Source organism: Eulemur rufifrons, chromosome 29 (assembly GCF_041146395.1).
Source record: "Eulemur rufifrons isolate Redbay chromosome 29, OSU_ERuf_1, whole genome shotgun sequence".
Lineage (NCBI taxonomy): Eukaryota > Metazoa > Chordata > Mammalia > Primates > Lemuridae > Eulemur > Eulemur rufifrons.
The window spans coordinates 41,589,593-41,603,788 of NC_091011.1; the positions used below are offsets into that span (position 1 = coordinate 41,589,593).

Consider the following 14,196-nt stretch of genomic DNA (forward strand, 5'->3'; position numbering starts at 1 on the left):
ATTAACACCTTATGTATCATGGTCAAATATGAGGATATTAATGGACTGCTCAACCCTCTTGCACCAATATTTTTTTAAATACATGTACTGTATTTATTAGATTTTTGTTTTACCAACTCATCTTTTAATGTACATCATTTTCTTCTGAATGGCACCGTATATTGATGATGGATATTTTGAAATTTAAATAAATATTTTCACAATTAATTTGTTCTCTGGGTTTACCTAAGCAAATAGCCCCTCAAATGCCTTTTGGGAGTCTGACTGGAAAGAAAACATTGTCTTTGGAGAGGGTTGCCAAACTCTGTTAATGAAAAGCAAGCCATTTGTTTTCTTTGCTTTAGGGTGTATTCTGAGTGTGTTGGTAATTGTGCCATTGCAGCTGTATTTCCTGACTGTTAGTTTTATGCTTGATGAAGGATGATAATGTGTTAAACACTTGGTGCATCCTGTTTAGAGGGAAGAGTCTTCTGCTGTAGAATAACAGGGATAGAACTCGTACCCCCAGAAGTTCACAGTTTTACTTTTAATGAACCTTTCTCTAAGAAATAAGTCATAGTTCTTTTACAAAATAATTTTATTATAAAGATGAATTGAATCTTTACTTCATACAACTGGAAAAATGTCCAAGTGACTATTGTGACATTTTGTGAATATCTTATGTGACAACAGCTATTGCTTTTTTACCCAGGCCTAATATGATTATGTTGATTCTACGTTTATTGACATATTCCTTCACCATTTTAATTTTATTAGAATAAGTAGATTTTTGAAGCATTTTAACTTTATGGGAAATTTAGCCTTGAAATTTAATATTACAAAAAAATGTTTAATCTAGTAATTGTAACAGCTCAAATTTAAAGCAGAGAGACTATCTTCTAAGTGGTTTCCAATGAGAGAAGCAATTCTTGGATCTTGTATTTTCAAACAGCAAACATTTATTACTAACCATATATATTTTGCATGAATTATCATTAATGTGTTAATTTTATATTGATTCCAAATCATCTGGGCATGTCTTTCATATATTAGAAATTACCAAGTCGTGGGGATAGGAATGGAATGTTACTAGCCAGATCTTGAAAACATGGTCACTTTTTTACAAAAAGTAATTTAGACTAAGAGTTCAAGGCATTTTTTTTAAACTAAGTAAAATTCTGTCTTGTTAGGAAAGCAGTACCCCATCTTAAATTGCCAACCCTCAGATGTGGTCGTGTTTGCTTCATCCTTCCAGGAGGTCACTTACTTACACATTTCTCCCCAAATGCAGAACAGGCATTAGCCAAAATAATAAAATAAAAAGCCTCCCGGAGTCAAGTGGCTTTTCCCTGGAAAATCTGAAATTGTGTTTGTATCAGCGATCCTTTCCCCTCTCCGGCATGCTGGCGGCAGGTGGGTCCGTGTCCTTCTAGAGAAGTGAGCATCGGGCCTTTTGCAGCAGCAGACACACTCACCCGGGACAGGTCGAGGGAAGGCACCTCCTCCTGCATTGGTATTTCCAAGATCAGAGTGCCTGTATTTAAGGAAAATGGCTGGTAGCAAAGTATATTCCTGTGACATGCCCCACTCCAGTGTTTCGGGAGGGAAAGCCAGGTTTTTGACTTTCCTCGTTATGTTCTCTGGTTATGTGATAAAGCAAAGCGTGTGAAAGAACAAGCTCTAGAGCCAGTTTTAAATTTAGCTCTGCTGCGTTCCAGCCGTGTGATGGTGGTGGTGAGAGTGGTGAGGGTGGTCGGCATGGTGGTGGCAGTGGAAGGGGGGCTGGTGGTGGCAGAGAGGTAATGGTGGTGGTCGTGATGGTGGTCGAGATGGTTCCGGCAGCGTTGAGGATACCGGTTGCGGTGGAGGTTCCAGCAGTGCCGTAGTGCTGGCGATGGGGATGGACTCAGCAAGAGTTCTGTAGCGGATCCAGAAGACAGACATTCAGAGCATCACTACAGGAGGGTTTGTTGAGGTTGCTAGGTTCAGTAACCCAGCTCAAATTACTTCCTCACTCTCCCTTTCCATCCTAGACTATTAGTTTGGCGTGAGTTTCACGGGCAAGGCCATGAATGGTGGTGGGATCGGAGGTCTGGCCAGACCTCGCCCGAGGCTAACCCAGCCCACTCCCTCCCTGGCTTCCGAAGACATTCTGGCGGCTCCGTTCCCAAACCTGTCTTTCAGCCCTGCCGACCTTGGCCTGGGCTCGCACAATTCCCACCAGGGTTAGAAAAGGGCCGAGCAGGCCCACAAGCGAGAAAGCCAGGAGGGCTTCCTGTCCCTGCAACGGGCTAATTCTAAAAGTTGCAGTTTGGCTTTGCAACTAGCTCTTGCTCTGTGCCAAGATTCTAACTCTAAGGAAACCTGAATTTGAAAACGTAACTGTGAGCATGTTCAAAAATAACCGTTGAAACAGATGTGCCAATGTTTCCTCCTCTCTCTCTTGGGATGTAGGTCTGAGCACTGTCATATGGAACATCATTCCGGAGACCGAAATGCTTCTAGCTTTCAAAATTCGAAAAACATCCTTTTCTACATTTTGTTTTTCTCAGATTTGTATGCCTAGCAGCCGCCTTCTACCCACCTCCACATTTCTCAGTTAATCACTTGAACATTTTCTGACAGGCCACATGGCTCTGTAGTTACTTGCTTTGAAAATAAAGCCATAATAGTTTTTATGAAAATTGGGTAAATATCCCTGCAATGCTATTTTAGTTACCAGTCCCAACAAGGCAATTACGCGTGGCGAGCGTCCAGATTATCCTGTCAGACTTTCAAGTTTTCTCTCAGTGTCATTACTTTGCACGGCATTTCGCAAAGCTATTTTTCTCCCCAGCCACTCCGGGCCGGATCATTGGAAACAGCACATTGGGATGCATCCAGGTCACTGAGAGCAGAGGGAGCAGGGGGACTGACCAAGGCCACCACTGAAATCTGAGGTGGACGGGTGGAGTGTGGCGTGTCCGTTGTTCATCCACGCCTGGTGGTGACTGGCGTTGGTTCTCCCGGGCAGCTGGTGGCCCAGGTCCTCTCCAAAACAACGGGGTGCTTCTCCATCCCCCACCCCCTCGTTCCCTAACTCCTCCTTGAGGGGAAAGGAAAAAACATTACCATTGTGTGGGCAGTTACTCCGTGCCAGACACTCTGCTGAGGGTGAGGTGAAATAATGTCTAGGAGAGTGTGTCATACGTATATGTGACTCGAATGTGCCAAGCTTGGCTGTTATAGTTAATAGTCCTGATAGGTTCGGCACTGACATATAGACAATGAGTATAGGTTAGTCAGCCCTCAGAATAACCGTGGCACATTGGGTATACTTGCTCTTGTGCCCATGTTTCAAATGAGGAAACTGAAACTCAGAAAGGTCTAGTAATTTGGCCGAGGCCACCTGCCCAGTGTGCGGTAGATCTGGGGACAGGGGTGCTAATGCTTTTCCTGCCCTGCCGTGCGCTGCTCGCCAGCGCTTCTGGCCGGGAGGCAGGGTCGGGGGAGAAAGCAGGAGAGCCACCTTTCAAAAATACAGTTGTAAACTTTGAATTAAAAATAACACTTTTTCTTGTAGGCGAAAAGCATAATTTACATGTCCCTCAGCTACCTGGAAACGAGCATGAGTCTTCTTTTAGAATTTGGCATGAAGTCCTCTCGATCTCCTTGGCACTTCTTATTGAAGCGGGGAGGGGTTCGGTCCATGTTCTTGGCTTGGGTATTTAATACCCTTTCTTAACTGGTTGTAGAATTTTTAAGACCTGGATTCAAATACTGCTTCTACCCGTTGGTGGTTGAATGGCCTGAAGCAGGTCACTTCCCCTCTCCGAATCTCCATTTTCATATCAGGAAATGAGGAGCACAGTGTGTGGGGGGGGGTTTGCCAGGGTTGAATGAGATGTATAAAACATGCAGTGTAGGACCTACCACAGAAGGAGCACTGAAGACATCTAATTCCCTTTAGATCTTTAAAAGTCACTGATAAGAAAGCAAGTTTTGAGGGCTTACTCTGAGCTTGGTGCCGTGCAGAAGCATTCTCTCAGTTAATCCCACAGCTTAGCTCCATTTTTCTGGTGGGAAAACAGAGGCCCTCTGAGGAGTGGAGACAGTGTGCATGTCACAGCACTACTTGATCTATTTCCAAAGTCCCATCTCTTTCCAGGACAGTAGGGTGCCTGCCCACCATCAATTTTCTATCTTATTTTAAAGAATGATATTATATATCTTGCTTATTATTGTGATTATTTTTCTTTAATTTTACTCTTTGACTTTTTTTGTTCTACTGTACAATTCAAGATTATCTCTGGGCCTAGATGAATAGTGCTTCTTGTATAATGTCTTTCTAAATTTGTAAGTGCATGGTGGGGGCAAGAGCAGACATATGAATTGTGTGGCTTGTATACATCATCGTGGCGTCTGCTTTTTATTTCTCATGTGCTATTAATTATACAAACACAAACATACACACGCCCAACTGAGTTCAGCATTGTTTTAAACATGCCCCAGTATTTTGAGCACTTTTATTTTCCTTTGTACACAATTATTTGGCACCTTCATATGCATACAGTGTAATTAATGGAAAGTGGCATATGAAAATTAAATGTCATAATTAAAGATTAGAGAAGATACTACTCAGCTGTCGGAGTTAAACATTAAATTTAGGTTATTAGAACTGGCTGCTGGCCTTGTGTCTATGAAATCAGGTTTGCTGAGTAGTTTTGCTTTCCTTCAGACGCATGTTGCTGTTGCTTTTATTTTCCCTAATACAGGAAGTAGTAACTCCCATTATTATATTAAGCTGTTTCCTTTCTAAGACACTTTTGCAAGCTGGGTCTGCGCATTTCCTCTGTCACGCTGATCTTATATATTGTGTGTGTGCTTCCTGAAACCATTTAAGCATTGATGGAAACTATTAGCATGTTAGTGCAGCCTTAATAGAAAAGGGTTACTTAGTCTAAAAACATTCTTTCCTCCACAGAGAATCTTTTGGTCTTGTATGATGCTATATGGTGCTATAATACAGTGATTTTCATGAGCAATTTTCATGAAGGACTGAGTGGGCTTGGGGTTTAGAAAACAGGATGTTTTGGAGTTTTCATTTCTGAACATGCATTCAAATGTGGCTTCCATCAGCCAGTGATTGGACATGGTTCATCTGATGCTGCCTCATCTGCACACAGCCAGGCCTCTGAGACTCAGTTTGCCTGAGATGGTGTTTATGTCACACAGAAAATACTGAAATACTGTCCCCGCCCACCCCCATACACACACTTTTAAGGATGCTGTAGGGTTCAGCATTTTCAGCTGAGTTGTAGACTTCAAAATAATCTGAAGAATTCCCCTCTACCCCCCACCCCAGTTGAGCCTTCTAATCAAACCTTGGGGAGGGTAGTCAGTCGTTTATCTCTAAAATATCCTGGATCTGACAGTCACGCCCAGGAACTAATGTTGGGGGAGGGAAAAGGGGACATGATTTGTCCTCCATTATCTTTCAAAATTCCCCTTAGCCTCTTTATGTCTTCATGTGTACCATCCTTCCTAAGAAACAAGTTCCATATGTGGTGTTGGATTTTTCTTTACTGCATAAAAGAGTTATTTAGCTTAGTTTGATCTTAAAATTCTTTCTTGCTTCAAGAGATGCCCCTTGAAAATGTTCTAAAATGGATTGTGATGATGCTTGTACAACTCTGTGAATACAGTTAATCCTCACTAATGTCATTGATAGGTTCTTGGAAACTTCAACTCTAAGCAAAATAGTGTGTAACAAAACTGATTTGCCATAGGCTAACTGATATAAGCAAGAGATAAGTTCCTACAGCGTATTTCTGGTCACAGCAACATCACCAAAATTCTAAATAAAGACCCCAAACACCTCTAATATTAACCATTGAAATGAATCTAAGCTATACGTACGTTTAAGACAGATTAATAAAATCAAGTAAGATCATTGTTCACCCAGTTTTTGGTGAGTCCGTGAATGATGGCTGTCCTCATGATGATGGTGGGTTAAATCAAGGAATAAAGGTTTGCAATGTGAAAATTGTAAGGAGCATCTCCTTTCACCACACAATTCCAAACCAGTCACAAATGTGGCCAGTTCACAGAGTGCTTTCCTGCCACATTTGTTGTCATGCATCTGTGTGATTATCGTATACTTGACAAATTTTTATTTTATGATAATTTGGATTTATTTATTCATTCATTTTCTAACCTACTTGTTCCAGTTGAGGGACGCAGGAGGCTGGTGCCTCTCCTGGCAGCTCAGGGCACAGGGCAAGAGCCCACCCCAGCCAGGACACCATCCCAGCGCAGGGTGTGCTCACCCTACACCCACACTCCTTCACACCGGGCCGTGTAGGCGGGCCAGTTCACCTCACAGGCGCAGCGTGGGGCTGTGAGAGGAAGCCAGAGTACCTGAAAAAAAACCATGCAGACATGGGGAGGACGTGCCAACTCCATACAGACAGTGGCCCCAGCCAGGAATCGATTTTTTTTTTCCTCATCAACATTGTAATGAAACGACTTTGAACAAAATGTCATTATTCAAGAACCTGCTATATGCTGTAAATTGTGCACTTTAAAAATGGGTGAATTATGTCTCAGTTAAATGGGGGGGGGGTGTGTGTGTGTGCGCATGTACACACGAGATTCCCGTTGGTTCAGACTTCTAATAATAAACAAGCCCACGTGCTCAGTGTTAATTTTGCCTGTGGTTTTATAAACCTTTTCATGTTACTCCCCTGAGCCCTTCCATTTCCTAGCTAAAGAGCTCTAGTTTTTTCAGTTTAACCTTATGTACATTAACTTATCAACCAACAAGTACATATTTAGCACCTCTCTTGAGCTGCAACAGACAAATTGTTATAGAGACAATGGTAATGGCAGAAAGGAGCAATTGTCACAGGAATTATTAATAATAAATTAAAATAGCAATTGGAACTACAGCCATTCTGTTGGAGAGGCACAATAGTGACTTAACTGTGATTGTGGTGACAGGGAGCCAACAATTGAGTCCCTGCTAATGGGCCAACAGGGGAAGGGGTTGAAAAGAAGGAATGAGCGGTTTACATTACAAAGGGACTGTCTCAGAGCTGCTCAAGTGTGGTTATGAGGGGAGGTCAGGCTGGAGACAGAAGGGATGATAACCGTGGAGCTGTCAAGGGCATCTCAGGGGTTTAGGCAAGTGCTGTGGCAGCCAGACACGGCCGGCTGAGAGCAGACATGTCCTGGTCCTGCCTAGCGTTGATTGATAAAAAGGAAACACAATGAGAAGATAATCGAGCAAACCAGGAAGCCTGGACAAGTGTCACAGAATTTAAAAGTGAGTCTTGGGAGCCATCAGAACCTTGGCTGAAAATACTCTTGGTTTCACTTTGACCAGAATTGGACCATTCTGTGGGGAATAAAACTGCTGGAAGGCAGGGGGGGGTGGGGGGGGGGGCTGTGTGAGAGAGAGAGAGACAGAGTGAGAGAGAAAGAGAGAGAGAGAGAGAATAAAATGCTCTGATTGGCAGATCGACTGAAAAGAGTGTGTCCTTGATATCTGATGAACTCTTCATGGTTGTACATTTCCTAAATACACACACACACACACACACACACACACACAGAGGCATGCCCAGCTTTTACCAGATGCTTTGGGGTATACAAAAAATCATGAACACCTAGACTATAGTCCATATTCCATTGGTCTCATTTGTTCTAATACTGTCCTTTGTAGCATTTTCTCTTCCAGTCCAGGCTGCAGCCAAGGATTATGTATTGCATTTAGTTGTCATGCATTAGAGAGGCAGAAAGAGCAAAAGAATTTAATGAAACAAAATGGGGCAAAATGTTAAATATTGATGAATCTGGGTAAAGGAATGTTCTCCCTGTGTGACCCCTGCTGACCTCTTTATCCCAGTCTCATAAGACTTGTACTCTTGCCAAAGACACTGCGGCCCCAGTGGCATTTTTTTGTGCTTCAAACAAGCCAAGCTATTACCACCTTTAGGCCTTGGACTCGGAGCCCCCTCTTCTCCCTGAGCTGCACATGGCTGGCTCCTTGTCATTTAGCTCTCAGTTGAAATGTCACTTTCAAGAGAGGACATCCTGCTAACTGAAGTAATGACCCAATCGCTTGCTATCTTTCTGTATTAATTATCTGCCTAGACCCATTGCCAGCTAATAATTTTGTCTGTCTTTTTCGCCAGTGTATCCAAGTACCCAAAACAGCACCTGGCACTAGTTAGGTACTCAAAAACTATTTGTTGACTGAATGAACTAATCTAAATGTCCAGAGACGTAGAGTCATTACAGATAATAGCAATGCTCTATGGATGTGCTTTATGCAAGAAAATGCTTTAGAACTCCAATCAGGGGACATATACTCAAAAAGAAGACCTTGGTCCTACGTTAGAATATTGATGAATTAATGCACATTTATATATTATGATTTAATATTAAATGTTTAAGATATAAAAAATCTTTTTTATATTGTCCACTCTAAACTTTTTTGATTATGAAATAAATATATAAATTATACTGGTTAAGAGGACATCTGTCTATAAATATATATATGCACACACACATAATTCCAATTATATAAGTAGTATTTTTTTATATATGAGTATTAAAAAAAACCAGAAAGGAAATATATGAAAATAAGAACTCATCATTTTAGAGAAATAGAATTATGAATAATTTTTACTTTTTTATTTTCCAAACTTTCTGCATGTAGTTCTATTATTTTTCTAATTTATAAAATAATTTTGAGACAAAAACATAACACAGGATAGATAAGATCCTAAATAAAACTGTAAAAGCAATTTGGGTATGGAAGGATTTTCTTGAATTTGGCATGCTTGGTGAAGCTATATGGAAATAGTGGTAATTGATCTGGGCTTTGAAAAGACTCATGGGATTATTGAGGGTGAAAATACAAGGTAGAGAGAGCTTTTTAGGCTGAAGAAGTAGAATGAACAAAGGTAGGAAGGGAGCAGCCAGCACATAGGAGACCATGAGGAGACCAGCCTAAGGGCATGGAAAGCTCGTAGGGGCTGGTGGGCAGCAAGTCAAGAGAGCTAAGACAGGATCACATTTTAGAAGATCTTTCAAATTGGGCAGAGAGGTTTAGATTATAATAGAAAGAAATAAGGAAGTTCTTCTTATAGAAAGGAAAGAAATAATTAGATTCTTCAGAAAAAGATTAGCATGATGGCCTGGGTGTTTTAGGAAAATGGCCGCGTGCAGGGAGGGAAACAGAGCTGGCCGTGGGGAGGTGTAACACTAGTATCCATCTGGTGTCCATGGCAGACACCAGAATCAATCTCAGCCCTGCTCTGCGAGACGCAGCCTTGGAGCCATCTTGACCAGCCCTGCAGTCAGCCATTGTCGTCAATCAGAGTGGGCTGTGAAACTTGGTTGCCTCCTGTGTGTGTCCTACTAGATGAGTGAACGCTGGGGAGGAGGAAGACAGGAGAAAAGAGGTTCAGGCCCAAAGGGTGAAGACTTGGATTTTAGTAACTCTGAAAATATAAGAAGGAAAAGTATCTGGAGATGTTTCTTTTGTATTCGTAGGTTTGTATTTTAATCAGGGCCAGAAATAGAGATCTTTTTGTATAACTCATTATTCAGTTGTTCCAGAAATGTTTTGCTTTTTCTTTCCAGGTCTTTGTCACTAGTGTACAGTTTCCAGGCACTTGCTTTTTTTAAAAGAATTTTTTTTTCTTAAGTATTTAATAAACCTTGAAAATAGTAACTCCAACAAACGATGTGCCAAAAAAAAGACTCTCGCCCGTTTTTAATCTAGAAAGATTTGGATGCACCTGCTGTGTCCACTCGTGGGAGTTAAGTTGTCAGAACATGTTAAGCCACTATTTTTGGTTTTAGAAAAAAAGGTTTTGTTTTCTGTTATTTTTTAAAAGCAGGTTTTCGATTGCAAAATAGCAAACAAAATTAAAAATAAAATGAAATTGTCTCATTTGTGGAGGAGGTGGGGGAGCTTCTTCTCTGTCAGTGTGTGGGCTGCAAGCAGAACAGAATGTTTATCTTAACTGACTGTTGAATTTGGAAAATAAAGTTAGCAATAGCCAAAAGGCCTTCTTTCGAATAACTTATCACAAAAAGGAAAACATAAATCTAGCAGCAAATCAACTGTCCTACATGTGCTAGTATTTCTTGGATGGGTCTGTGAACGTTGTTGCTTCTCCATACAAAATTTCATTTCTGCCCACTTGATTGGTTCAAGGTCACTTCCCAGTACCTTTAATTTCAGGTTTGTTGCTGGCTCCAATGGCAGTTGAGTTTTTTATCAATGACCTCTCTTTCTCCCTTTTGTCCTTTCTTTCCTTCTTTTCTCTCTTCCTTTTTCTTCCTTTCTTTTTCATTATCTATGTATGGCTCATGGTCAAGAGCTTACAAGACCCTATGAAAAAACTAGTTGAGAAAGAAGAAAAGAAGAAGACCACCCCGCAGGAAAGCACAGAGGCGGCCGCGCGGGAGCCAAGTCAGTAAGTCATGAGCTACTTCTCCCGGCATGATCTTTCTACCCGCAGGTGAGGGTGGCAGAGTCCTCACCCACCCAGGCTAGCTGAGGTTTCAGACACAGAGTCATTGTCTTACTTCCTCACCTCTCAGAGTAGGTGTATTAACATCCAAGCCAAATGCCTCTCGCATATATTCCTGCGAGGCCATGACTCACTTATTCCAGTAAGAGACTCATTTCAGGGGACTTAGAAGGGGCACCCTTGTGAGGAGTTGCCTGGGGCAAGAAAGGGCCAATGTCCCCAGGGCCTCCTGGCTCTCTGTCTTATACCCTCAGTTCTAGCTTCACACTCTCTGGTTTCTGGACCCTTATCTTGTCCTTTTGTCGCCACTAGATGCTCTCCTAGACAGGAATTCCCTGGCTTTTCTCTCTCGAAGGAGCTGACCTATGAAATTGCCTTAGTCACACGTGTAGTATGAAGGCATCATTACACAACAAAAGAGCTGGGTTTTGGCATTTTGTTTTCTAGTGTACAGAATTTTTGTTTCTCCTCTGTGGAGCAGAGAACAGCTCCGAGTACAGGAAGTGACTGCCTCATCTCTATTTCTCGCCTCTTTACAAAGAAAGTTTCTCTTGTCATCTTAAATGCCGAGATGAACTTTTCAACATATGTGGCACATGGTTCCTAATCTCATACAGTGAGAAGCAGGTTTAAATGCGAAGCTATGTTATTTTCTACAGAGATGTAATAGTGTGCAGGAATGCATTCATCTTTGAACTGGCTGACCCAGGAGAGCCAAATAGATGACCTTGCCTCCATTCACTGTTTCCTTTTCTACACAAAAATATTTAGATGACAATCTTATAGGAAAACAGGGTTATATTTTTACTGTATTTCTAAAGTTTCTGATGTATTTTCTGACCCACAGAAATATTTGCTGCCGATATCAGCCCTTCTTAATTTTAAAGCAAATACAGGCTAGAAAAAGTTTTTGGTGCAGAATAAAGACAAGTTTTCACTGTAGAACAGACTATAGAATATGATCTGAATATAGTAAAATTTTAAGGGCAACCAGCTTAACCTACTCCTGGTAATAGTAATAATGTGAGCTATCATTTAGTGAGCACCTGTGCCAGGTACAGTCTGGGTGCTTTAGTTATGTTAACTCATCCTCATGATAACCCTTAAAATAGTCAAAGTGGTGTTTTTTTCTCGCTGTATAAAGGATGGAAACAAGGCTCAGAGAGGTTAACGGACTGTCCGTGGCCCCCAGGGTAGTAAGAAAAGCAAAGCCTGGAGTATGTCCTTGCATCTTCTGTTCACTATGTAAGTTAATGCAATCAAAATAAAGCATTAACCTTCACTCAGAAGGGGACCACCTAGGATTTTCTTGATTTGTGTGAATTAATTTCAGATTTCTCAAATATTTTAGTATAACACTTCATTTTTAAAAGCTCAAAAAGTACAAGCCAGTAACTTTAAAATGACAATGAAAATTTAACAAGAATTTTGTTCAGAAAGAGCAGGTAAAAATGAGCCTCAGTGCTAGGAGGAAGGTTCAGAGACAACAAATGGGTCTCTGGACAGTGATGTATCTTTGTCTTTAAAGATATGGTAACAGTTAAGTAGGCGCCTGTCCACCTGGATTTGAGTGTGAGCCTCTCAGCCTTGTGTAGTTTAGCAAACCTCCTGAGGTGTCCCCTCCTATAACTAACTTTTTACTAAGTTTTTTAAAGTGATAGCTGTAAGTATCTATTTTCTTTATACCCAAGTACCCATCTAGCTATTTATGGAATATTTGCTTTATGATGAAACCAAATTTCAGATATTAAGATGCTACAGAAATAAACAGAAAATCAGCAAATTTATTTCTTCTTCAGGAAATGTGTAGCATATAAATGACTCTACGTTGACCTTTCTTGCCGTGTGTTTGTGTACATATATGTGTTGTTATAAGTGAAGTAATAGGTATTGTTCTTAAAATCTGGCTGTATCATAAATATAACATTTGCAAAACTTGATGACTAAACTTTTTTTTTTATTTTAAGATTAATTTCATTAGAGGATGAAAACCAGCACAAGGAATCCTCTAGTTTTAAGAGTAAGTGTTGATTTTTATTTAGAATTGCTTTCGAAATACTACTTAATGCTCAACAGGTAATTCGTTTTCTTTTTTGGCAAACTTATCCTAGGTCTTTCTTTTCCAGTTAAGAAAAGGCTAATTTGCTTCCTATAGATTCAGTTTTCGATGTTCAAATATGAGCAACATCAACCCTATAGCATTATTGAGAGAGGCTATGGATTTTGAACCCAAAAATAGCGTCGCTAGTTACATCAGCAGTAGCTCTTTAGAGCAGCAGCCATAATCAAAACCTGGCACAGAACTGTTTCTTTTCACAGCAGATGATAAGATTTCTGCTGTTACCATTACCAATTCTAACAGCTATTTGGGCTGCAGGGATAGTTTTAATAAGATTGCGTTATTTCATCAGGAGAGTTTGATTTGCAGTGATTTGTGGGGTGGGTGTTGGTCCTAGTTGGGAACAGATGGGGAGAGATCACGCCCTGCTCTGCCAGATGATTCTACAGCCTGCCAGGGAGGAGCCGGACCAGATCCTCAGGTGAACGGAACCTGCGTGTTAGGAAAAGGGGTCAGAGCATGGGGAGGTGACACAATGTGCTGTGCAGGGCTTATGAGCTCTATCTCCTGCTATTCTGCCAGTTTTTTCACTGGTCCTTCACCTCCTAAAGGGGTCGAGGGCGTGGTCAGTTTGGCAGAGCGAATGGGATGCAAAGCCGAGCATTTCACCGGCACTCAAAATCCTCAGGGACGCAAGGGAATGTTTTACAGGTGTTAGGAAGAGAACTAAAATTACCCCAACTCTGTTGAGCCTGGCCCTCGTGGGGACATATCCGTCTCTGCCCTGCTTCGCCCTTTGCTGTGGCAGGCTTTCCGGGAGATAGCAGGAGGCAAGATGAGCCCAAAACGTCCCTCTGCTCCATTCTCCTCCTTCACCCTCAGTCTCCCTCTGTCTTCCTGTTTTTTCCGACCACGTGCTTCGCCTACTTTATTCCTCCCCTACTGTATTCATTCTTTTGCTTTTCTCCTATCTGCCTGTGAACAGAGAAAACAAAGCCAAAAACAACTCATTTTTTTTGCCTCTAATGCCCGGCTTCATGTCGTCCGCTCATGCGTGGCTGCCTTCACTTGCGCATGTACTTGTTCATTCGTTCAACAGATGTTTACTGAGAGCCGCCTCTGTGCCAGGCACGGCGCTGGGCTCTGGGCACACAGTCATGCACCAGACATACTCAGGCCCCTCCAGGATGGGACTTGTAGGCAAAAGGGGAAGCAGATGGTAACCTAATAATTACACAAGTCATCGGGCAGCTCCAGTCTTGTGGGAGCACCAAGGGAGAGGTGTAGGGCCATGGGGCCGTGTGTTAGAGAGGCCACACCTGTTTGAGGAGAGTAGGAAACTACCTAAGCCAAGTGCTGTTGCAAGTTTGTCAAAGCAAAAGAAACAGCCTAGAGAAAGGCTGTGAGCTGGGGAGACCCAGGCAAAGGTCAGAGAAACCAAGTTCCAGAACATGAGTGGGAGCAAGTGGCAGGAGAAGGTGGCGGGAGGCTGGGCCTGATCCCATTGGTGGTGAAAAAGTTCTCTGTCTGCACAGACCCAGGCCTCCAGCCTCAACGTACCCACAGCACAAGTCACTAGTGTTGTGGGAATCAAGGTAACCGGATAAAAAAATTGTAATTCTGTGG

The 14,196-nt window shown here is 41.9% G+C and overlaps 1 protein-coding gene across 17 annotated transcripts in view; it reads left to right on the forward strand.

The window, feature by feature from the left end:
• Nucleotides 1–14,196, forward strand: part of ICA1 (islet cell autoantigen 1) — a 143,151-nt gene that overhangs the window by 106,111 nt on the left and 22,844 nt on the right. For 14 of the 17 annotated variants that reach the window (XM_069462575.1, XM_069462583.1, XM_069462578.1 and 11 more), the window contains 2 exons: nucleotides 10,357–10,454; nucleotides 12,479–12,531. In XM_069462575.1, coding sequence (XP_069318676.1) covers nucleotides 10,357–10,454; nucleotides 12,479–12,531 — 151 coding nt within the window. Of the gene's footprint in view, nucleotides 1–10,356; nucleotides 10,500–12,478; nucleotides 12,532–14,196 lie in introns of all 17 variants that reach the window. The other 3 variants (XR_011231798.1, XR_011231799.1, XM_069462589.1) reach the window with 2 other exon arrangements.